This window comes from Oxyura jamaicensis, chromosome 15 (genome assembly GCF_011077185.1).
Source record: "Oxyura jamaicensis isolate SHBP4307 breed ruddy duck chromosome 15, BPBGC_Ojam_1.0, whole genome shotgun sequence".
In the NCBI taxonomy this organism is placed as follows: domain Eukaryota; kingdom Metazoa; phylum Chordata; class Aves; order Anseriformes; family Anatidae; genus Oxyura; species Oxyura jamaicensis.
Window position 1 is genome coordinate 10,523,121 of NC_048907.1, and position 26,161 is coordinate 10,549,281.

A 26,161-nucleotide genomic window follows, 5' to 3' on the forward strand; every position below is an offset into this window, starting at 1 on the left:
TTATTTTTCTGTCACAACAAAAAAATCACAACAAACACAAACAATCTCATAACACAACACATTGGGCAGCAGAAGTCTTACGAAAATCACAGAAAAACTGTAATACTTTAAGTTCATGTTACCTCTCAGCCGGTTAGTTAAGATGTATCATGTACAGGCCATGCCATATTTATATGTACTGCAGCTTCATTTGAAAAATGACTTTGTATGATTTGATTACATGTATGTTTAAACTTCACTCAGTACATGCTGTCACCGAGATCCATGGCACATACTTGAAAGAAATCTGCAGCGTTTCTAGACAATACTTCCACTTACGGTTGCCTCAAGTCACATGTAACACTGTATATTTAAAAGCTGCTAGTAAAACAGGCCCAAGCACCAAGGTTACAAGCATCCGTTGTTTCTCCCAAAGAGGGCTAGGGAATAAATGAGCCATGTGGCTCCATTTGCCAAAGTTACAGACTGAATTTACTGATTGCTCCAAAGGTCTGAAAAAGACATCACTCACTCCAGTGGGTAAATAAAGAATTAGGCACTCACAGGTGAAACAGGGGAGATGTTTGCTTGATCACTTACCCAAGCAAAGGGGATATCCTAGGGTTTGGGGGATTTTGTTGTTTTTCCTTCCTAGTAAATCTGACTAAATTAAATGTAGGATTAAGAGTTTGGGGGTAAGACTTCAGTGTGCTTGCAGCGTTCATGCATACTGTTCACACACTTTGCGAATGTTATTTTTATTTTTTCCTTCTGTTCAGGGAGACCCTAGAAATCCTCTGGGTGAATGGTGAAGGGGGTCACCAGTAGGTGCCCCTCAGTCTCCGCGGGGGCTGGGATCTCTTAAGGCAGTCTCAAGCACCCACATGTATGGCCATTGCCAGGGGAGCACCTACTTTGGTTTCCTCCATGCTGCAGTCTGTGCAGAGCGACCCAGGGACCGCACTAAGAGTGAAAGGTCGCTCTGCAGCCACTGGGCCAGGCTGTGTGAGATGCCGTCTGGGTTTGGTTTGGTCACTGCTTTCTCTGTATGACTATGTAACCCTGTAGTTTTTTTCCCAGCCTGGTCTGATGTTGAGATCCAGATATATGGCGACAAAGAGTAAATATCCATCTGCAGAATCATCTGTGTGTGTGGTGGGATTCGTGCTTCTCATGGAAGCCCTAATGGTCTTTATGTCTAGACTTCTGTCCACCATGAGCCCTGCCCCCAACCTCCATAGTACTTAGATATTCATGGCTCTTGCTGGATTTCTGTTTATTTCTGCCACATTGCATCCTTTACCAGGATGCAGCAACCCTGGAATAGCTTTCTGTGTTCTCCCCCATCTTTGCTCCATTTCCCCGAAATAAAGACATTATAAATGAGCATTAGGCTCAAGCGATGGCAGGCACCCTCAGCCCTGAGACAAGGGATCATAGCCTGTTTGTGGGCAGCTGGCACAAAGCAAAAAGGTTGTGTTGTAAATCCCAGGTCCTTGGTGCCCCTTGCGTAGTGTCTGGCTCCTGCCATGCCTCACTCCTCTGTGGAGGGAATGTGGGGGGGGGGCAATGCCATGGGACCACTTACTGCAGCAGCCCCCCTGCAAGAGGCAGGCCAAGGCCTAGAGCAGAGCCATGCTGCTGCCCAAGTGGGGCAGGTCCACTCTGCTGGACTGCTGGCATGACATTCCTCTATTACAGGCTCCCCTTATCTCAGCAGCCCCCTGTAACCCAGGACAGGTGTTCTGGAGGGCAGTGAGGGTTTCCCACATGTTGGGGACGAGCCATGGTGCATGAAGCTGCATGACTGGGTCACCTCTGCTGGCGCGCAGCCCCCTGGCAGGCCAGCCTCTCCCACCCCAGCAGAGGGACTTCAGTTGGTGATGCGTGGGTAAGGGGCAGTCACACCTGGATCTCATCTGAAAGGAATTGGAAAGGCACGTTCATGTGCAGTGCAAATTCTGCCTGTGTAAAGGGATCCCTGTAGCCTTCCTAAGTAAATTAGGCAGCTGTGGGTGGGGTTGGGGCGACAGAAGCTGATTGCTGCAGCCCGGAGGAGTGTTGGAAGAGCTAACGCAGCCATACCTGCACATCATGTTTTTGCATCTCTGCCTAAGGAGCTTAAATTGCTGTGAGCCTGCTGAACGCGGCTGGGCTGGAGGGTGGTGGAAGCGGGTGCATGTGCATATGTTCTGGTTCGTTTTGCCTTTCCTCTTGTTGTTCGGTTTCGAGACGGGTTTCAAACAAACTTTTTTTGCTGGTGGGGCTGCGGGACAGTGGGTGTGGGCATCCCGGCACCACGGCTCCGGTGCCTGAAGGGCAAGCTCCCTCCAGAGGGAAGAGCTGTGCATCGCACGGTTTAGACGGGGCACACCTGGAAAACGAGCCCTTAAGAAAACGTCTGCCCAAACTTGCAAATGGACAGCCAGAGAGAAAAATATCGATTTGTTTTAGAAAGCCAGGGTTTAATCCTTAAAGAACACAGGCACGAATAAGGAAGTGGTGTAATCCGTGGGTTAGAATTGGGAGGCTAATCAGCCAGCAATAATTCAGCTGTTGCTATTAGCCCACGTTAAGTCCAGCCAGCATAGTGTACAAACTAGTATGTATGTAACACTTTTCTAAACACATGCATTTTTTCCTCAATTATTCCAATTCAGTTGATTGGAAAGATATTTAATTTACAAGAGTGTTTCACACTAGATGAAAGCAACCATGCCCACAGATTTCTATTAATGGCCTTTATCATAAACAGTGCGTACTTCTAAAATGTGTTCCCAATTAAAGCAACAGACACCCATTGTCTGTGAGAAGGACTAGTTAGTGTAGCAGAGGTTTGCTAATCTCCAAGCACATTATTTCATACTTTGTTTTTTGTCCAATGCAAAAAGCAAGAGCTGGTTTTGAAGGTATACATCAATGAAAAATGTGGACATGTCCCATATTCGCTATACATGTACATGTAAATTCCTGCTTTTCAAAAGCCCATCTCCCTTCAGGAAATCTATGCAAAGTCCTGTATGTGTTGCATATGCTAGAAAAATGCATTTACTCTCCCCCATTAATGGAAATGACCTATTGTAAATTTACCAAAGATACTATAGTTTTATAAATTGGCCACATATGTCTGTGTAATATATTTATTATATCACATTTCATAGCATTTCTGTTTTATAAAATTCGGCCTCGAGTATGTCACATATGTTTTGCATATATGTGCAATAGTTGGCCAAGTATATCCGAGTAAAGTATGATAAATGTGTTCTTTCCATATGGGAAATTAAATGTTTTTCCAGATTTTTTTTTTTAAAAAAGGTTTATGAAGAGCAGCCTCTACAAAATAATTACAATAAATCACTCGCTTCTATTTAGGTTGAAATTATAAATTTGAACTAGCAACAAAGTGATTAAGAACAAAAGCCAGATAAGTCACATTTAGGACTTAATTCGGTAAGGATATCGAGCAGTGCAATGGTAAAGGGACCATGTGCATTTTCTGGAGTACTTGCTCCACGGTGTAAAACTGCTGACGCCTGTATAGCAACTTCCAGCTGATGCTCCAGGGGGATGCTGTAGCTGGTAAAGGCTAGCCTCTCATCACCTCCTTGAGAGGATGAATGTTTCATGGGGTTTACCTCCCTGAGAAATCAAGTGCCCCTGTATGGCTGCTCCAGCCTGAGTTGTAGTTACGGCGCTGTGCAACTCCTGTAGGAGCGTCGTGGTCGTTGGGCGCTGTGGGAGAAAGGGGTATGCTTTACTGCAGCCAGCTGTGCACTCACTACGGCACTTCTGTCAGCTCAGGAGGGCCACATGCTGCTGACGCTGTCACTGTGCCCTGTGTCTCCCAAACAGGCAGTTGCTTAAGTGCCTGGCTATTTGGGCTGAAGTCCCTGGGCTGTGTCTGTAAATTGCAAAAGGAAGTTAAAAACAGGAGAAACAACATGTAAAACTTACTGAAGCACATTCATCTAGGGTGCTTGCACTATTAGTTTTTTTCAATGGCCTCAGCTTGGCTGATGGACAAGGGCTCTGCTTTGGTGTTTGCTTTCTTGTTCTGCTTCCTCAGTGTTCCCATTGTCCCTCATTCTGCTGGGCAGCCGCTTCCCCTTCTTTCTGTGCACATCAGGGCAGCACTCAGCTAGCAGGCTGTGGAAGGGCGAAGCCTTCCAGCTCCCAACATCTTAAAAGGGCAGGGGAGGGCCAGTGCAAGGGGAGCACAGCAGCCCTCCCTCCCTGGCTGCTTTCATTTGAGCGCTGCCTTATGCGTTTCTTTTATTTCAGCAAACATGAAGTGAGTCTTTCATTCTATTCTCTCTCCTGATTGTTGTCAGCTACTTCAAACCAGATGGGCTCAGGAGATAACACTATAAAGACCCAATGTCTCTATTTAGTGTGATGTCAAGTCTGCATGCCATCAAAATATCTGAGCAAAAAATATCTGAAAAGACAATACTTACCATAAGTATTGTGTTAAAAGCAGCCTAGATGCTTTTCTGTGAAAATAGTCTATCCATGAATCACTGAGATCTCATATCGGCAACTTTTCAAGTTACCATCAAGACAAATGCCATGTCCACAAAGTGTGCCATGTTTAAAATTGTAAGGGAGTCCCAGTGCACCAGCCTTCCTCCTACCTATGTCGGAACATGTTTATAGCAAGCAGCGCTACGGGTGCCTGGAAAATGTACCTCCGCGTGCATGAGACGTCAGAGCTACAGAGCAGGTCTGGCTCAGCATTTTCATATCCTCCCTACGTTCCCTGATCTGGACATAATCAGGATCAATCATCCCCGCAGCTGGTAGGACAGAGAGATCATTGCTGTCTAGAAAGTGCCACAGGATTTCTATAGTTTTTTGCTGTTCCAGTTTATGTACACTTTGAATAAAAACTGGGAGGAAACAGCATCCAGCTGTAATCTCAGTTTGATGTAACAGCTTTTCTTAATTAGAACTTCTAATCAAAATAGACAATTGTAAGAACAAATATTTGCATTGCTGTGTCGCTCTCCTGTAAGGAGTTGGTCAGTTCTGCTCTGGGCTGGTTCTTCTACAGTGCATGTGGCTGCTCCGAGAACTCAGTCCCTCCTGCTAGTATCTCCAGTGGCACTGTAACATTGGGCGTTGTGGCTGTTCACAGTAGAGCAATAAACATATGCTTCTCTGGGTGAGAACAGGCTTATTTAGAGCTGCAGGTTGTTGCTTATAGGATTTCCTAATGGTCCAACACCTTTTTAAAAAGGATGGTGGGAGGGTGACAGCAAGTACGTCTGAAGCTGGTGTGCATGGTTCACCTGCTTGTCTAGGTACTTTTCCTCCACACTGCCCTTTTCCCACAAGGCATTTGGCACCTTGCTGGAGGTGGTTTGCTTCAAGGGTCTTCCTGCTTTTGAGAATCTTTAGAACACCTAATTTTATAGGGGCATGATGCTTCTTCTGCTTTTTTCCCGCTCTCCTCATTTCTTTCTGTCTTACAATATTGAACAGCAAGTCAAATTCCTCTGAGAGAAGTCAGAATAAAGCAGTTATGCAGTAATGCTGATGGAACACACAGATACATTTCATACCACTGATCAGATGAGCACAACATTTGCAACTGAGAAATTATGTGGCTATGGCCCCAACTGTGTGCTTTAATAATACATTACACTGTCAAAGCTTTTGTGATGGATTGTATTGATGGTGTGAGTCACTAGTTAGTGTATTGGGGGGGGTGTCAGTAATCTGGAAAAAAACTCATAATAGGCTGAGTAAATGTAGCCAATGTCTTAAAAATGCATAGGGGAGTGGTTGGCTCAACCCAAACCTGTTCTTCTGTGCTGTTTGGTAAGGGGGGTGGTAAATAAAACCATGCACAAGAGTGGCTGCATGACTAACAAGCCCAATCAGAATGCTGGTCATGTCTTGACCGAAAAGGATGGGAGTATGTGGCATGGTCAGGGGACAAAGAATCTGCCAGCTTGCTCTGTGCTTCCTTTGGTATTGTTGGCAAGTCTTGCAACTAGTGTGTTTTAATTTAAGTCTATTTAGAATGTGATATTTGTCTGCTGTATCTGATAGGGCAGCACATGTTTTTTGTTGTAGTTAATTTCATACTGTGAGATCCTCAAATGAATTGCCAAAAAATACTATGATCTTAATTCTTGTTAGTTTTCTTCACATTATAAAATAAACCTCCAGCAGCATGCCCCAAAAGAGTAGTGCATGGATTAAACACAGGCAGGCCTACCTGGAAAATTACTCTAGTAGGGGGATCTAGACTGGAATTCCGGAATACTACAAACAACAGAAAAAGCCATTCCTTCTTCCTTATTCATTGCCATCACTTTTTTGTTAGTACACGGAACAGTCATGCTTAAATATCAAACCTTGTGTCTCAGCGGTGCGTTGATACTGTTGAGTATTAATACAGGCAGTCATGTGCCATGTTTTATGTAATGATCCATACTTTCACACCACAGACACACAGCCAGAAAAGGAAACACATTGATTTAGCGCTCAGTAATCCTTGTTTAATCCCTAGTCCTTTGGTTTACATCACTAACAGGGCTTCTGCAGTAGTCAGTATTCTATCTTTGTTCTTGGCAGGCTGCATTAAAGAAAAGATTTATGAATTTGTAAGAAGTTGGCTTTGTAGATGCATCTTAAATGTGCTAAAAACCAAAGCAGTCCAGAAGCCAGTATTGACTTAACTATAAAAATCTGCTCCTTGCAACTCAAACCTTTGCAACGACCCAAGTCAAGCTGCACAGACCAAATTTCTTGGTCTTGCATGAGGAAACCAATTTCTTGCAATTGCATCACATATAGGCCTAAATTTAACAACTGTCTTGTTGCAGGCCCTCAGCCTACTTCCTTTTTCACTCATTATTGGAAATACAATTAATCTTCTCTTCCCTTGCTCATCTGCACCTAGGACTGCAATGCTTTATGGCCCATGTACTGATAAGAGAAAGGGGCTGGAACTAATAGATTCATTTGCAGAAAATGTTAGTGGGTCAGAGATCACCATTCATTCCAGTGGTGATAAATATTCCATGTAATTGCTGCACAAATGCTAGTGTTTGGGATTTATTTCTATTAGTTTATGAATACTGGTTGCTTTCTTCCCTCTCACAGTGCCAAAGACAGTGATTCTTGGGAGGAAGCCTTTTGTAATAATTTAGCTGTCATCACCTTCACTCCTGAATCCTTTAGGCCAGGTACAGGCTAGCCCTATTCCTTTCTGGCAGGTGAGATTCCAGAGCTAACTCCAGCAGCTTAAGGTGGCTCTTTACTCACAACCTTCCTGCTAGCAAGTCAGCTGAAATCTTGACAGATAACCATGCTCGTGTTACAGTTGTAAAGAGCTTAAACTTTTTTTTTCTTTTTTTTTTTCTTCTTTTTTTTTTTTTTTCCTGAAAATAGTTTAATTTTCTTGATGCAATCAGACAACTATATTTTACAGTCTGTATAAACATAGACTGTCCTTCCTGCTGGAAATCATTCTGCTTTTGGGAAAGTCCAGGTCAGCTCCTTAAGCAAATAAACTTCTAGAAAACTGTAATTCACATTCAAACTATGGTATTTAGGCTCAACTCTAAATCAAACTAATGTAGTCTGGTTGCTCATTTCAAGGAAACTATAATGTGAAAAAAAAAAAAAAATCCCTTTACTGTTTAAAAAACCAATAGTGATTTACAGTGATAATGAATTAATAGATATAACATGCAAAAGTATTATATGGCTAGTGCTTTGGTAATGGGAAGGGAAGCAAGTAAGTACAGGATGGGTCTGTGCAACCACATCGACGTACATGTGTCCTTCCTCTTGAAGCTGATGAAATTCTTTACCTGTTTCTGTCCGCTAGTGTGATTATAGATGCAGTTCGTGCCCTCATTTTCAATTTGTGCTTGCAGGACTGAGTTTATTTTTAAATCTATCTAGTCAGACAAACATAAATATTTAACCCCTAGCAAAAGGCAATTATTTAGATTTGAAGGCACATAGCATATCTTCCAAAAGAGCTATTAGTAAATCTCGATGGCCCTTGTGAATCTCCGTAATTACTATAGACCAACCATGACAGTAAATGGCATTTTTTTTCAGAGAAAATGATATACTTGAGAGTTTCTAACTTTGTGGCTGTGATCTACTAGCACTCTTACTAAGACTAATAATTAATACCTTACTAAGGTATTAATCCAGTCTTCTAGGGAAGAAGGAAGGGCTACCACCAGTGCCAATATTTGCATCAGAAGTTTTTATAAATGTGACTGTAAGGTGTGCAGGCCTTCATTACAGCCCCACTTTACATACTGTTTTGAGACCTAGAACATGAGGGAAATACATCTTGGGGTGGCTTTGCCCCAACCCATCAGCCAGCTGTGCCAGGAGCAGACGCCAGGCTGGGCTGGAGCCCTGGTAGCATTAGGTGCTGGTAAATGGTGTTAAGAACAAGGGGTGTGTCCTGAGCATGGAGCTGCCCTAAAATGCTGCGGAGGCTCGCATCCTAACACCCAGTCCAGTCCTGAAACTGGCTTCTTGCTGCTTGCAGTGCTCTGGTGGCAGAACTGCCCTTTCTTGTTAACAGGAGGGGAGGTGAGAGTGCTTTTTCCTTCTCTAAAGGGAGCAAGTTTGGCCATTCTCATTGCCTGAAGTAACCTTTCACTCAAGATGGGCAAGCCCTGGATTTCCTTTCCTTGTCTGCTGGATGAGCGTAAAACCTACAGCTGAATTCTGTGGAAATTGCCCAACATTGAAGGCTGCTGTTTGCTGCCATGGAGAAGAGGAATGCTTGCTCCCTCCAGGCTACTCGCTCACCTGCAGTGCTGCTGTGGCGCAGCTCTCAAGTCCATCAGGAAGAAGAGGGGGAAAGGAACTTTTAATAGCTAGGGGGAGAACTGAGTGTGGGTTCACAACTCAGGGATTTGCTGTGTGTCCTCAGAGTTGGGATGTTTGTGGGTGTTGGTTGCTGTTGTTGTTGTTTGGAGTGATATACCATGGAAATAAATTTTGCTCTGTAGCTAAGTTTTTCAGCTGATAGTCTAAAAGCATGTTAGCATAGAACAAGAGGGAACAGTTCAGTTGCAGGGGCCTTCAAAGATCACCAAGCCTGACTGCTTCACAGCTAAAGTTAAAGCACACTACTGAGGGCACTATCCAAATGCCTCTTGAACACTGATGCTGGGCTCCAGCATGGGGTAGTTCCATGCCTGTGGCCCAGGTGTCCCAAGGGGGCATTCCTGGCTGTGCTCAAACACCCAGCAGAAGGACTGCACCAGCTCTGCACCTCAGGAAGCAGAGGGGGCAGGAGGTAGGGTGTGGAGTGCTAATTTTTGACACTGTCCATGCTAGAAAAGGTGCAAAGCTGTCTTTTCACAGCTCAGGGCAGTACCTACCCAGCCACCAGCTTGACAGTAGTTTCAGGGCACAGGCTTTCATCATCTCTCACAGCACGGCTGTTGATAAAAGGGTGCAGCGATTCCACAGGTGAGAGCAGTGGGCAGGGTGCTCTCCTAAGCAGATGGGGACTTGGGTTCTAACACATCTCATGTAAGTGATTTATTTATAATCTTAAGTGGCACCGAGACTAAACCTTAAGTGCTTACCACTGGGCTACATGTGGTTAAAAAGTGTGAAATCATTCTCATACAGCATAATTTAACTGAGTCTTGTATACATAGCATGCCCCGAAGAGAAGAGGCAGCAGTCTAAAGGCTGCCTGCAGGCTTCACGTGCGGTGCACTACAGCGTGGGACAGCTGAAAGGCGAGCGCTTCGCAAACACACCGTGACAGGTCCCTGGACTACACATGGCAATATTTTCTGTAGTTATATATTCTGTGTATGCATATAAGTAGCCTATTATAGCTATATATAGTTGTACACCAACTTTAAGAAGGGATGGGGGGGTGTGTTAAAAAGAAAAAAAGGTTTCTTCCTGCAGCAGGTTTGTGGAGAAGGCCTGTGTCCTGTTCCACAAGGCTGCTAGCCTGGAGATTCCTGTATGGTGTAGGCAGCCCCTCCTTTCCACGGGAGGTGGGTGATGGTGGAGACAGAGCCCTTATCATCCACACAATTGTGTCTGGTAGAAGTAATGAACACCGGCACCTCCATTTGACTCAGGTCACTCCAACTTAGGCTTTAACTTTCAATTGCAGTGTGATCCTCCATGCAGCTACTTAATAGTAAAGAAATACTCAAAGAAACAAATTATTTGAAGTGTCATTGAACTACAAAAGGTGTAAGGCCAAGTTTTATTTAGAAAAGCGTGGTAACAGTATGCTGGTTCTGTGTTGTAATAGCAAGAACATCAGGCTTGGTGCTTAAGACTTTTAGTTCAACCCTCTGCCTGCAATTCACAGCTGGATAGCAGATCCAGACCTTAATTTGCATGTGTGTTTTCCGTGAAATAATTTCTGAAATCTTTTGATGTTGCTGTTTGCTACAATTCTCATGACTTTTTCTTTGATGTCCCACCCTATACAGAGGCAGATAAAAAATGTTTCCAATAAAATATCAACAGTGCACAGCCTGGACACAAGACACTCCAGTTTGTAAAGCTGAGTTTTAGTTTCTAGAACACCTCCTTTTTAAATTATGCCTTCAACAAATTGGCACTTGTTTAATTGCTTCAATTGGACAGTTGCAACTGCAACTTTGTGACTGAATGCAACAGTAAGTTATCCCGGAACAGCCTGTTGTATGTCTAGTATGTTTTGAAAGAATGCTAATGCTTCATGATTCAGAAAACTTTCTTCATGAATAAATTTCAGTTTCCATGACTGTAGAGATGACAAGTTAATGGATCCATTTGCACAGTGTGGATAAGGATTTATCCATGAAATTCCCCTAAATGCTAATGTGAGTTGTATAGCTGAATCCCAGACTTGCCATGCTGAAACTTACCCCTAACTCTCTAAGGAGAAGGCGCTAATTGGATTGCTGAGTTTAAATCCTTCAGCTAGTCAGTCTATGGAAAGGATTTAGCACTGGCTCTGTAAAAGGCTTTATATAGCTTTGCAGTGCAGTGCAGGGGAAGGTGTTTTTTTTTTTTCCTTTTCTTCTCGTGATTAATTGTGAGGCTTGAGGTGACAGGAGACATAATGAAATTCATAAATGCCAAAGGCCGTCCCTAGTCACATTCCTGGCTGTTGGTTTAAGTTAGAAACTGACAGGAGTGTGAACAAATCAAGGTTGTTCTGATAGCCTTTCAGTTACAGGGAAGAAAAAGTAACTGACAATGAGAAACCACTGGAGGTGGTTTAATGGGTATAAATTCTCATAAAAGTGATATTTTACAGTGATTCAGATTCTTAGATACATAAATGACTTACAAACAGACATATTCTGCCCCCACAGCCGTCTGAGAGATTCCAGTCCTTTTTCCAGAAATTGGCACAAGTTATTTAAGCAACCTGCCAAACAAAAGCTGTTGCAAAACCTGTAGCAAAACTTAGTGACTTGTCCTGTGTCTTTGTTCAAGACTGGCCTTGTTCCACTTGTTATAAATTAAAAAAAAAAAATCAACTCCCCTCTTTGGGAAACAAAATTTGCCACATGAACAAGCAGCATAAAAATTAATCTAGCAGTTTCCAGGGACTCTCACTTTAGCCTGGAAATATATTCTACTACTTCCCCATATCCAGGTTTGAATTACAGCAATTTGCTTCACCAATCTTACTCTCCTAGGCCCTGATAGCGCAGACCATGTCACGTCTGTGTATATATTGACCAGATACTGATGCGGTGATCTTTTGAACCAGCTGCCAGTAGTCTCTCACTAGGGTTTTTGTGATCCGAGAAGGACACGCAATGGACAGTTGCCGTGTGGTAGTCAAGCACTGCTAAGGGCTTCAGTTTTTTCCAGCCAAAGACCCTGATGCGATGATCCCACCCTGCTGTTGCTAAAATCTTCTTGTCTGGACGGATGGTGATATCAGATATGCCAGCGTTGACAAGTCTGTGTGTTGTGTGAACCTGTGTGAGAAAGTTATAGATGAGCTCTATTTGTTTAAAACCAACAGAAAACAGGAAACAGAACCTTCTGGGACTTTCGAAGGCAGAGTACCCACCCATATACACACTGGTATCATGCAGATAGTAGGAACTTTTCACCACATGGTGGACAATGTGTTAGTGAGAGCAATTAACTTAACTTGAGCCTATCCATCTCCAGCAGCATTCCCTAGAAACAGAAGCATCCCTTTTATGTTTTTAATTTATATTGCATTTAAAGCTATTTATGTTTGGTCACAAGTGAAGCTCTGAGTCAAGGGCATGAGTTTGTGACTTGGACTACACAGCTTTGCCTTTCCAGCTATTCTTGTAACGTTCAGAGCTATGGCTATGTGTTTTCCCTGCTTTTGCAGTATTCCTATGCTGAGATTCTGAGCTGATGTTTAAACTACCTGCTACTTATTTCTACTACTGTGGCCTCTCACAAAAGCCTCCATAAGCTGTGGTAGCATTTACCACAGTCTTGAGAAAGGAATGCTTCCAGGAATTATATTACAGTGTCAGGAAATCTATAGTTCTAGTACTGCTTCCCCAGAGACTTTTATTTACACCAAATTCCAAGAAGGGGATTACGAACAAGTTATTGATTTCAATCTTCGAAGCCTTTTGTTACTGTTTGGAGACTACTGGGGCACAAGCTTTTGAGGGGTACGATTAAACTGGAGGGCATTTAGCTTCCTTCTTGAGGCACTGGGCACAGGACTTAGCCCTTGAAAAGTTTCACTTCACTGTCATGAGCATCCCCTAAAGCGCAGGAAAAACTCCATATAATACAATTTTGCTGTTCTCACCTCAGATAACTTACATTAGTCAGCAGTCTCTTTCTGAAACACATGCAGTGTATGCATCACACTGTGTGGGGGTTGAAATAGCCTAACTTTGTCATAATGTGGATGACACCTTTTGACTGTATGCTGATCTTAATGTGCTGTTATTTATAAGCACAACTTAAGATTACAATTGGCAATGACACATGAATGCTGCCAACTACTAAAGGCTGAACGTGTAACTATCTTGTACTAAAGCTTAATGTAATTCAGTTTACATTTTAATATACTGCATGCTGTCTGCTCTTTTCCTGAGGACAGAAGGGATGGGAAAACACATTTTTGTCTGAGTAACTTTCCCCCATGATGGACATTCCATGACACATAGTTAGTACAGGAATCTACAGAATATATTAATTGCAGACTGTGATAACTGTCATACTGAATCTAGAAAACTGCGACTCCAGAAATATACGTCCAAGTTGGTTTCAGGTGCAGCTGAAAAGATCTTGGAATCTTTCAGGTACAAAGCTATAAGCAGTTACTTTTCAACTGTATAACAACTCAAAAAGCAAGAGATGTGCAAATTCAGTAAGAAAAAAGGCTAAATGAAACTTGACATGCTTCTTGCCTGCTCCAAACACCCCTATTTTAAACACAACCTGACAAATGTGTCTTCAACCAGTTCAGAACAGGGGACAGCAAATTATGCTAAAGTCTGATGAGCAGCAGAAGGCTGTATGAGGGCCTGGGGGGGGGGGGGGTAGAGGGGAGGGATGTTACTCTAAAATTGTGTTCTTTGCTGGTATTTTCTTCCAAACTCCCCAGTTATGGTATTGCAGCATGGCTTCAGTAGGATTTTTGTTGGCATATGTGCACTGGCAAGCAGAGTATCTGTTACATCACCAGCCTGTCAGATGGAAGTAAGATGGGCCTTACTCTGTAACTGAGATTGTTAGCTAATGGCTATAGCCAATCCTGGGTGTGGTGCTTCCCATCATTACTGTCAATTTGGGCAAGATCCATAAAGCAAAATCAGGACGACTGGGAGAAATTGCATGTCATCAGCATGCTACAACTTGAAAATGAAGCCTATAATGGTAATGCCTTTTGGCTACGGAACATGAGGGAACAGTGGGCACTTGTGCATGATTTGCAAATACAGGAGGTGAGAGACAAAAACAAAGAACAACTTGCTCAAGATACTTGCACCCAGGTGAAATCCTATTACCAGGATTTGCCATCCAGTCAGTAACAGCCAAATACTGTGTGTAGTCAAAGGCATACCAACACTGTTTCCTAACTGGAAAACCAACTTATAATTAAGCAAACAAAGGAAAAAGCAGGTGACCTGCTTTCAGGCAGTTGTGACCAAAGATGCTTACATCTACCAGCAGATACATTAAGAAATTTTGACATGCTAAAGCCAACAGATAGCCACCTTGCCTTCCTTAACACATGCCATCTATGATTTTTTTTCTTTATATCTCTCTCCTACACCCAAATCATATCTTTAAGCCCTATTCTTTATAGAAAAATAGCTGTCAGAGCAGCAACTTTAGCTTTAGCATTGGAGGGGAAAAAACTCAGCAACCCAACCAACAGAACTTGGGTACTTACTTCCATAAATTTCTTTCTTGTATATATGTAAAAAGGTGCTTCTGTGATTATCAGATTTCTTAGTTCTCCTTTGTTTATTCACCTGCAGAAGCTGTTTACCTCCTATGTTCTTCCACCACAAATATCATCACTTAATTATACTATCTCAGCCAAATCAGAAAGCTCATAACCAATCCAGTCATTTGCTGACAGTGATGATTTCAGCAATTTTCTTGTAGAAGACAATACACCAGCCTTTCCCCATAGCGATAAACTATGAAGTTACCTTCATCATCCATTCATTGACACACTGGAACATTGCCACTGAAAACAGAGCTGAAGTACCATCATTGCGTCATTATTTCTCCAACGGCAGATAGCTATGCACCACGTTTACTTATTAAAACCTTTTAGAATAAAAATAATGTGCCACTGAGTGGCTTTCCAACATCTACCATTACCTAAGGTAACTGGAATGCCAGAAAAAAATTCCCCATCTGGTTTATATTATTAATGCAATAGTGGAGAGGAAAAAAAAAAAAAAAAAAAAACCTTAATCTATGTCCTTGACAATCTCTAGTACTCATATGAAAAATGCATTTTATTAGGGAATTCACACTATGCATCAAGCACAGAGACATTACTTATGGTTTATAATACTTGGCATTTAAATTTCTTCTGAGAAATGTGACTGGCTGTTAGTGTGATGTGCTGAAGATGTAACTGACTCTGCATGTCCTGGGAATGGGAACACCCTGTGGAAAACAGTAACTGGAATATTTCAGGTGAACAACTTTTTGTTTTTCCCAGGAATCATGCCTGCACCGCTGTATTACACTTAACTCAGAACTGTAATGTGCTGTGGAGAACAGTATTTTCTTTGAATTTAGGAAAATGCCATGCTATAAGTAATATGAAGGAACAGCTTCCTTTCCAACACAGTATTTGAAGCCTTAAGGCTATCGCGGTGTCCAATTTCTGACACCACAGCCATAGGAAACTAGTCACAGTACTGAGTTTCTTACTTAGCTGCTCACCTTCCTCCTCCTTCCCTGAGCTATGTCCTCCACGTGCAGGTGGGTGCCAATAGGGACAGAAAGACCAAGGGGCTGCTGGTGCAGAAGTGACAAAACCAAACTGTGACAAGTGTGTATTGTTCTTGTTAAACTCTTCTTTATCATATTTGCTTAGAACTGCTCTACTAAATTCAGAGTCTAGAGTCCCTCTTTTACTTCATGTCTTACTGCATGTTAAAGTTCAGACTTTCTCCTCAGGACCTGGTGAGCACTTTGTCCTCCAAACTTCATCTTGGTTGCATACACCATTCATACACCATGAACTGGGGTCCTATTGGCAGACTGAGCCCTAAGTACTAGTTCTCTGGTAATACCTAACAGACCATATGCCATCACAGTGTCCCACAGCTGATGATGTGTTATTGTCAGTTGCCCACAAACTTGCATTTTTTTCATGTAACTCTGTTCAGGAAATGGCATTAACTCAACACACTACCAAAAAAAAAAAAATCCCCAAAAGCTGCAAGCTGTAAGAACAATTATTTTTCTTTCATGAATTAGTACATACAGTAGCTCTCTTCTTGAGAATGATACAGGGGCACACAGGGGCTGCACTTCATGTCCTCTTCACCGTGTGTTATGGGGACAACTGCCACTTAAAATAAAAATTAGAGCACTCAGCAGTAAAGGGGCTATGGATAGGCCATTTTCACTTTCATGAACCTTTATTTACACAATTCATTTCCACACCTAGTTAAAACCTACTTAACCCCATGGCACTGTTGGAACACTTGCTGAAGTTGTCTAGATTAAGTGATATTTATTGCTGTTCACTAGCATAGACTGAACTGGTGATTATGAGACCTACTTCTGAACCAGCTATTCCAGGTATGTGTAGCTGAGACATAAACTGATATAATCCAATTAACTTATTTTCCCTGTCCCTGGCTAGGGCTCTGCAAGTGCAAAAGGAAGCTAGTTGCCTAAACATCACGCCCTCTTGGTGCTAGCCGGGCTATGCCTCTTCTTTTGTTTGTGAAGAATTTAATGGAATATTCCTGTCTTTCCCACAGCAGAAGGAAAGCTCTATGCATTCAACAGAACCTTTGGAAAAGCAATCCTTTGTTTCTCATTTTTATAAGTCATTTATAATGTTCAGGGCATTCGGAGAGCTGGATACTACTAACATGATAAATGAAGATACAGAGGCAGTGCCTTGAGTAATGCTAGGCCTGTGTGCCTGTTGCAACTTTGGTAAAACCAGAAACATGTGAGAGAGGGTTGGTGGTTTTTTTTGTGTGATTTTTTTTTTTTTTTTAAATCCTCACCATCTTTTGCTAAGTCTAGTCACATAGCACAAGCATTCTAAACAGTCTGTGATTAATTAGCCAGAGATCTGCAACAACTCTTCTTCATGACTAAATATTTTTTTAGTCTATCAAACTGTTAGTGCAAAGTGGGATAAATGACACTAGAGGGCCAATGATGCTGACCTGGAGGTTCTGTTGCTCATTGAGGATCCAGATGCTAAGCACCTTTTCAGATGAGCCCGAGATCCCCTTGGCCTTTTCTGAGTCAAAGTCAAGGCTCATCACTGGTTCCTGGTGGCAAAAAAGTTGGCTCAACACTTTTCCCATTGACAAATTCCAAAGGACCACTGATCCATCTTCATAGCCAGCCAGAAGCAACGGTTGGGAACCACAGTTGATCTGATAAAGAGAAAAGTAAAAATGTTTGAAAAGTGAATAGTATGCTAAGAAAATTAACACCCCCCAAATAGGTTTTAGTTCAAGCACCGAGAAAATAAATGAAAATGCTGACTGGTGTTGATGTGAAAAGTTTAGAAGCCTGAATATTAATGCTACCATTAATTAAAATCTTTGTGGTCCATTTGTGTTTTTACAAAAAATGTTACCGGGTAACTGCTAACATGCATGTATGGCATCTGTATCTACGTATAAACTTATATATTTGATATACATACTACCCATCTAACATATATGCATATATATACACATACAGAAAATTACTGAAAATCCAAACTATTGCCATCTGTATCACCTGAAAAAAGACTGCCTGAAGTCTTCAGAAGCATTCTTCATGGCCTAAACTTCACTTGTGCTCCTTAAAAAAGTTACTTATGCCTCAAGTAATGGTGCTCTAAGTACATTTTATTTTTATTTAATCATTTATTTATTTGCTACACAAAAGCGCATGGACACTGCAAGAAGTGCCATGCTTTAAGAGTCCAGTTTCACATCGCCAAGGGTAGGGTTACACATATGGCTCATTTACGCAAGTGCATGGTAGTGCTTAAAGGTAAACACTGATCCGTTCTTCAGGAATCTCTGGGTGAGTCACCAAGGGGTTAACAGGCGTCCAAGTCCCACTGTAACCAATTGAAAGCTATTTTGATTAATGATGTCACAGGCCAAAGGGCATGGCACCCTGGGCAGACACCTAATTTATTTAAGCCTCTGAAATAACTCAAAGAAGGGAACATTACTGGATTACATGTCACACTTAAGGAAAATATTCATCACTGCTCCAGCCAAAAGACTAATGACCCTGTAAGCAGTAACTGGTTATGTGAGTGAAGATGCAAATCTCTAATGAAAAGAAACTAAAAAACAGGCATCTGTTAATACCAGCTATTTCTTTAACAGGAGAAAACCCACCAAAATAGACAGTGGGATTACAACTACCTCTTGCAGGGACATCTTAACCTAAGAATTGCATCCAATAGCTTATTCAGTTATTTCCAAACCCTGTCTGATCCTACAGGGTTCCGTTGTTTGGTATTCAATTCAAAATATAGGATGTTTAGAAAGACTTATTTTTTACTAGCATCACATTATTGAATGAGGTTCTTCAAACTGACTGGCTGTCACTGGCATGACACAAACCTGGATCATCCAAAGGCGCACCATCTGCATTAATGGTCCAGACCATTCTCCCACTGGTTATTATTTGTTCTAGCAGGAGTTAAACTAACAAGAGATGGGTGGTCCAGGTAATACAACTGCTGAGTAAAAGCCTGATGTTCTTTCTCAGATTTATTCAGCCCAAAGTAGTGTTTGACTAAGGAATGTATCTCACTGTGTGGGGAACAAAATTGCTCCTTAAAATGAAGAAACCAAGGCAAAATGTACATCTTTCTAAGCGGGTCTGCCCACACCCTGAATCCTGCCTGAGCTTCATTCGTTATTGAAGGTCCCTTTTCCTTTGAAATGGCTGGGACCTCGCTTTGGCTACAAAAGGCCCTCAAAGATATTTCATAATGCCCAGAAGTGGGCACTAACTTTCTGTCAAAATAATGTAACATCAGAGTAATGAATATGTCTCAAATATATGCTACTTAAAATGTTAAATCATCAGCTATTTTGGATGGAGAGGTTTAGAGTTTTTTTTTTTTTTTATGTTGGGGAATTGTATTTTTTTAAATCTCAATTAAACAAACATTCCAGATTTTTTTCATACTTACTAAAGGTTAAAACCTTCAAAGCAAGCTAAGTATTTCATAGGTACTTCAATTAAGTTTAAAAAAGCCCCAGATTGGGCAGAAAACCAAAAAACCAATTATTTGTACTCTTTTTCTATGAGCACCTTACCCCTCCAGGGCCCTGGGGCTCTACAGAAGGTAGAGCTTTCATTTTCCAATGAAACAAGATATGGATGGGCAGGGTTGGGTCCTCTGCCTCAATTAAAATGGGGTGGCCACTTTTTTGTAGATGCTTGTAACCCAGCAGCCCTCATTAAGGCAAGAGTGACAGGTAGGTGCTCAAGCATCATGGCGAATGCCAAGCAAAATCTTTCTTTTTTCTGCTGTGGGCATCTTAGCTGAGATTTGAAAAGCAGTAATTTGTAGGTGAGATGGAAGACTGGTCTATCTTGAAAACAAAGTACTGTTTTCTGTGAAATACCACAATTCTCATTCTTGATTTGTCCGAACTATATTAAATGTATCATATTTTAATGAATACATATACTTGAACTTAAACAATAACAGTTATTGAAAGATGAGGGAAGCTCTCAGACTGATGCCTGAGCTTACAAAGCAGTGGTTCACAACTGCCTATTTATTTCAGCTGCTGATAATGAACACTTCTGGAGAAAAGTCTTCACCAGCCATGTTCTGGTTGCATTGGAAATTTTAAATTATAAATCATTGTTCTTCCTAAGCAGAACATTTTCTTGTTGCATTTGGATAACTGTCAAGGAAGGAAGAAAAGGTGATGTGCTGTCAGCTCAACAGGAATAATTGGTATAGTTTATATAAAGTAATAACTCTGCATTTCCAGTTTCTACATGCATTGTTCCTGTTGAATTATTTTGTTTGCACCATTACGCAACATGATGCCTTCCCCAAGCAGTGCAAAAAAATTAAGGGAACACTATCCTTACTCCTGTAAATCCTACTCCACCCAATTAGTAATAGCAGGAAGGTGTAAAGCTGAAGGGATGATGTATTTAAGAATATGAACCTTCACAAGGGAAAAAAAATGAATGAACTAATACATTTAAGACAGACCTAGTAAAATAAGAGGGAAAAAAAAAAAAGTTTACAAGCAACAAAATAAACTGCTGCCAGCTTCTTAACTGCTTAGAGAAGGCTTAATCCACAAGTCTAACATAAGCTGCAGCTTCATTCCACTCTATAGTAAAGTTTCTAATTCAAGCTGCTGCTAGTAAGGTGTATTGTTTTCCTGATACATAGATCTTTTCTATTGGCATGCAGAAAAATATGATGATACACATGGCTGTAGTCCCCAGACTCTTGCTGGACAACAACCCTGAGTATACTTACTTCAGACCATTATGTGGCTTTCTCCTTGTCAGCCTCTGTTTCAACTTGTTAATTTACTGTGCCATAAGCAACATCAAATAGTCTCTTAGGCAACATATTGCCCATAAATGATGGGTTGGGGAGTGCTCATCTCCTGGGTATGTCTATATTGCCCAATGCAGGAACGTAGAAAGAAATCCTGAACTGCCTATATTCAGGAAAGGGTGCAGCTGGGTTAGCTGAATTTATGGTTTCACTTCAGTGAAACCACAAAGCAGAACACAGAGCATCACTTTGGTGTACCACATGTAATCATTTGCCCTTAAAAGTATCCTCCTCCCCCATGCTTTTAAACTAAGTTGCACATATTTGTAAAAGAACAAATACAGCTGTGAGACTGTAAGGGATTATCTGTCCTTGCCTGTTGCAGTCTAGGAAGTTGCGGTGACTTCCCAAAGCCAGAATCTGCATGGAGTAATTTACCTCTCATAATTCCCAGTCCTCTGCTTTATCCCCACTGGCAACAAAATTAAAAACTAGCTAAGTAAGACTCTCCACCTGCTCAGCTTCCTAGAGGAATAGCAATGTTACTGCTCACAGAAAAGATGGAAGACAGAGGACTTCTTATACAGGCTACAAAATCTTCTATACTGAATATTTCCTCAGTTATCTTCATCTAACTAAAACACGTCCAGGAAACAGAAAGCCACGTTTATTTCAGTGAGTACTGAACACTGATCGCCTTTTTAGAATAAACATCTTTCTGTTTAATAAAAGCCTAATCAGTCTACTTAATTTGACCTTTTTTTTTTTTTTTTTTCTTTTTTTTTTTCTCCTAGCTAATTACACCATGGGACCTGAACTGTGGCCTCTCCTATTTTTGCCTGAAGTCAGCAACTGAAGTGCTCTGGACTTCACTAAGTTCCAGGACCCTGAGTGAAGACACTAATGCCTCAAATTCACAACTGATTTGTACTTTCTCCAGCTGAGACTAATACAAATCTTCAGACAAACCTGCAGGAATCAGCTCAGATGATACTGCAGACCTGTGGTATGTGGTTGGGAGTTAAAATAGAGAATCAGCTTTGCAACCAATTCTTTCAAGATTAAAAGCCAATCACAAACTCCTTCCTCCCTCTACTGCCACCTTCTTGTATTACTTGCCTTTCACTACTGTCACCCCATAAATATTATTTGCTAAATGCTCTGCAAATGCTTTTTGTTTTTTTCATTAACTGTTTTCATTTACCTTTTTGTCCAAAGCCAATACAACCATAAATATTTGTTCCTACTGTATGCCTGTAGTAGAAATGTTCATAGAGTGCTTCCTTATCCTGAGGGCACTGAAGTGAATGTAACCTACCATTAAAATCACTGTTTTTAAGTAACCCAATCATTTCTCATCATTCTTAATACAGCGAGAAACCATATCAAACAACTGGCTTTAGTAAGTCACTCATTTTCTTCTTGATTGATGCAAAAACTGTATCTATCCTAAGGATATAAAGCTTTCCCTGAGTATTTGCAAATCTTCCATTAAGGCTTGGAAAGCTCTGAAAGTTACATTAAGGATGTTCACAAATCTTTCCCCCCTTTAATAGTATAATTACTTGATTGGTTTGATAATAAATCAAAATCCAAGTGAAGAAAGATTCATGGGCTTCATATAAAATGAATCACAGGGAAAACATTTCACAATTAGCAGGCACTCTTGCCTTACCTGCCATAACTTCAGACACATGGGCATGCCCAACTTGGCACCCGCCTCTGGCTTCAAGGTACAGACTGATGTCTTGGATGGTAGCTCCAAAACCTGAACCTGACATCAGGAAAACAAGAGAATTTGGTCAGGCTCCAGGTCAAAATTCTGCTGCTAAAAACACAAGTCTTTTAAGGTGATTAAGGCTAGTGTAAGTGCTTCCAGTAAAAACTGTCTGGAGGAAACTGGGGAATACATGCTAAGCTGGGGTGGTAGGGGAATCTACAGCTATCTAAATAAACACATTGTTTAATGAAAGACCAGGGAAAACTGCTAGAACGCATCTTCATCTTCTGCTCTTCTGTTTTTGTCTGTATTTTACAGTCGTCTTCACATAGACTGGATGATACTGTGCACACAATAGATAATATCGCAGACCGCTTAATCTGAAAACACTTCCCTGCTTCCTCTCCCTTTCGTCTTTTTCTGTCTTTGTTGCTAAGTTTTTTGTTACATTCGGTTGTGGACATTTGCATTATCTTCTCTGTTCTGGCATGGTAACACAGAGCTTGCGTGGATGTATAGCCACTATTTATCTAGCTATCTATGGTGGACTTTTTTATTTACTGGCTGAATGCATGAACAAAATAGTAAAATTTAAACACCAGAATCATCTGGTAATGCAGGCTGGAGCACTGATGGCATACAGGTATTTTTACTACAATATTGTCTGACCCTGCTTTGAATAGGGTCAGATAATACTGTATTTAACACCTGCTCTCTGCATAGCAGCTTCTACTTTTGCTTGCGCTGATGGTAATGAATTATGACTGTCTTTTTTTCTTTTTTTTTTTAAACATGGGGCAAGAAGTCCTTACTCTGCCAAGGAAGTAGCTCATTTCCACCTCAGGATGATGGCAGGCAAGATCAGGGGAGTCTGCCTTTGCAATTTGGCACAGGAAGGTCTTGAGTCTCTTGACAGACACAAAAGTGTCTCTGGACTGACTCTTGAGCCTAGAACTATGGAGAAAGGTAAGTTCTTAGTTATCAAAAATTTGCTTCCAGGAACATTTTGTTTCATATTGCTCTTTCTCAAATGCATACTTAATCAGGTGATGTTTTATTTTAATTAAATAAACAATGGTCTACATTATCTCATAAAAATAAAGGACTTCAAATATTTGATAAATCCAGCATCACCAGCCATCCTGGGCTATTTCAGAATGTGCAAAGGCCCAATAGTGTTGTTGAACAGCCCTAGCCATGCGAATTTCCTTAAGCATCTGAGATGAGGTATTACACAAATATGGCTCCTCTGGGAGCCATCAATCAAGACCACGGCAGCTGCAATGGCTTTCCAATCCTTTACCTTTAGTTCAAAGCTTGCCAGAACATCTTCCTATTTCTAGAGGTTGTCAGCTAGCCTGCCAAAAGCCAGCTGCACTCTAGGACTGCAAGTCGACAATGTACTAAACACAATATACAGAACACTTTCTACAGCCAGTTAGCAATGGAGAAGGAAATCATTCTCCAGATTTGAGGGATGGGGACTACAGCACGGAGCCATCCAATGTGTAGACCAAACCTATTAACACACCAAAGTTTGATCACCTGGGAATTCTGGTTCTTTGGAGCTATGCTCTTAACAAAAGATTCTTTTCTCTTGGCAACCTTCTTGCTATCAACATAACGACCAAGTTAGCTATTACAGGAAATGGGCTATAAATATGAAGATGACCCGCTCTCATCTTGTGTCTTTCATCACTGGCTCTCCAAAGGGCATTGCTTGCTAGATCACATGAAAACCAAAACTGTAACTTTTATGTAATAAGGAAGGGTAAACACTGGGATAAATGCAATTCTGCAGGTTAAAAATAAAAAAGCCTTTCCTTTGCTTTATCTTGATTCAAAAGGGAAGAACTGGTACAAAGGCTACAGTTGGGCTTCAAAGGACAAAGAAAAACACAAAGATGAGAAAAGTTTTTTGCAAAAGGCAGTCAGGCATGAGCTGCCTGTGCTAGATTGACAGTTCCAGAGATTGTCTGCATTAGAGGCAACTGAGCCTTAGAAATAAATACTATTTCATATATTTTGACAACTGTAACCTAAAACTTGAAGTTCTGTGTTTATATTGGTTTTGCTTAATAGGAGAAAGATTTTCCTTTGCCTGAGGTTAATAGTGTTCCTGGGTGGCTAAAACTGGCCACAAGGAAACACACCCTTTTTCTTTTTCACATTAATAAAGCTTTTAACATGTTTCTGGCAAATTGGCAAGAAAAGTGCGTGTAACTCATAATTGGTGATTTAAATGCAATCATGAACAAATAAATGCCTGTTCAGATCTCATTATTTATGGACTGAACCTGCTTTAAGACAAAATTACTCTTCTTTGGGCACCAGCCAAACATAAACACTTATTAAGTCTTAATTTTAATCATAAGCTGCAAATGTACTGTGTCTCACACAGTGCTGCCTATTTGGAAGCACTATATATTATGGGAGTACGTGAATTTATTGAAACCTGACACAGTTCTAATGTAAAGGTTCATACACAGAGTGGGATTCTTTTACCTCAGGAGACAGCAAATCATTATCAGTTTGCAGGACCCAAGCGAACAAATGAAAATAAAACAGAGATGAGCTGTAAGAGACATTGAGCTGTAAGAAACATCTCCTCTTTGGATTAGATGACTATTTAATTCTTCATGAACAGAACGTGTGTACTCTTTGCCTGACACAAACGCTTCTCCACCTGACACAAGAATGCACTTTTCAATTTTGCTAAAGTTAAATATTATTGAACACTTCTGTAAAATGGAGGTAGTTCCTTGTTTGATCAGAACAATATATGGGCCTTGGAGTAGTTTTATTTACAGATACAGTGGTTGTTTTTATGGGCTTACTCGGTTCTGTAAAATGCTGAGCATTCTGGCTGTGATCCAACAAAGTACTTAAATATATGGTTAGCTTCTGAACAATAAAAAGTCCTTATTTGCTTGCAATACAGGCACCATTCCCACTTAATACTTAGTATATAGAAAGTGTAACTTTCAGTTTCAGGATATGCATCCTAGGGTCCAGAAAAGCTTGCGACTTTTTACATTCACAGACAGCTTGCAATAAGCTACAATATTTCTCTTATTTATTTATGCCACTTCTTTATTCTTTTTGTATTTTTGGTATTTTGATGTCAAGCATCTGAATTATTTTATTTTTGCAGAATGTCCTCAAATCGTAATTCAAAGAAAACAAAAAATACAATTTATACAAAACACAAGTGGAAGCTGCCAATAAAGCTGTCAGTCAATGATTGGTGTGATAATGGGTATTAGACATGGACTTATCCAGTAGGAACTGAAATGAACCCTACAATTATTTCAAACCATGCAAACCTCTGGCCGCTAATAGTAATTCAACTATTTCCAGCCAAAGTACCAGTTAAAGAATTAGCCTGAGGTGAAAGACCACATATCACATTACAAATCACCTGCACCTCCCCTTCTCTCACCAGACAAGACTCTCAGCTAGAGATGGAAGATGAGTACCGCCATCTGATGACAGACTTTCTGACCATTAGTTCCCCAGAAGGACTGTTTTCCCCTTTAACAGCATTCAGCAGCAGCACCAGAGGAGTTTTCAAAACTCCTGCACATGAAAGACCAGCAGCAGCTGCAAATACTTAAATGTCAGACAAAACTTGGGGTGGTATCCTTGTTATTGGAGCATGAGTTATATAATTCAGTCATCTTCCTGGCAGGTACTAGTGGTTAGAACCCCTGAAGGTTCCTTGTGCTGCCCTCTCTTGAGCAGAGTATTTGAAAGCGATGATGAACTTTTTGAACTTTCTTCAGAACATTCCCATTTAAGAAACAAAAGCAATCTCCCGAGCACCAGAAAAAGAAGTATTGCCTACCTCATCCAGCGCTTTGGCTGCCGTGGCCATTAGCCAGCGTCCCTGTGCCACTTTTAACAGAGAACATCTGCAGAATCCCACATTCTCCGTGAAGACAGAATCCATCACTGAAGTCCGTCCCTCTGCTAAGTCCCACAGGCAGATCCTCTGGTCACGACCCTGGCTTTTACAATAAAACAAGTTGTTCTGTGAGCAACAGGACTGAAAAAACCTGGCTTCCTGTAGGTTGGTATCTCAAAGTTGCGTTTTCAACATGTAATAAGGGCTGAGCTTAGTACAGCTTCTGTAGGTCTGTTAATAGGGTCTTTCATGAAACGGGTGCTAACTCGGTATCACTGAGACTCTACGCTTCTACTGGCTGCAAAACGGGACAAAGTTACCAGCAGGATGGGGGACCTGAGTCAGT

The 26,161-nt window shown here is 41.2% G+C and overlaps 1 protein-coding gene and 1 long non-coding RNA gene across 10 annotated transcripts in view; one reads left to right on the forward strand and one right to left on the reverse strand.

Moving 5' to 3' along the window:
• Positions 1 to 1,313: 1,313 nt before the first annotated feature.
• Positions 1,314 to 25,820, forward strand: LOC118174725. 3 transcript variants are annotated; one of them, XR_004754756.1, is made up of 5 exons: positions 1,314 to 2,174; positions 20,718 to 20,863; positions 20,983 to 21,194; positions 22,714 to 22,874; positions 25,354 to 25,820. It is a non-coding gene; the product is annotated as an uncharacterized LOC118174725 (long non-coding RNA). The 3 variants fall into 3 exon arrangements; XR_004754755.1 differs by lacking the exon at positions 25,354 to 25,820 and having other exon boundaries at positions 22,714 to 23,041; XR_004754753.1 differs by lacking the exons at positions 22,714 to 22,874; positions 25,354 to 25,820 and having other exon boundaries at positions 20,983 to 21,536.
• Positions 11,195 to 26,161, reverse strand: part of GNB1L (G protein subunit beta 1 like) — a 41,048-nt gene continuing 26,081 nt past the window's right edge. For all 7 annotated transcript variants that reach the window (XM_035340297.1, XM_035340292.1, XM_035340295.1 and 4 more), the window contains 4 exons: positions 25,756 to 25,918; positions 21,864 to 21,962; positions 16,851 to 17,066; positions 11,195 to 11,936 (listed from right to left, as the gene is read on the reverse strand). In XM_035340297.1, coding sequence (XP_035196188.1) covers positions 11,670 to 11,936; positions 16,851 to 17,066; positions 21,864 to 21,962; positions 25,756 to 25,918 — 745 coding nt within the window. In that variant the 3' untranslated portion in view covers positions 11,195 to 11,669. The remainder of the gene's footprint in view (positions 11,937 to 16,850; positions 17,067 to 21,863; positions 21,963 to 25,755; positions 25,919 to 26,161) is intronic.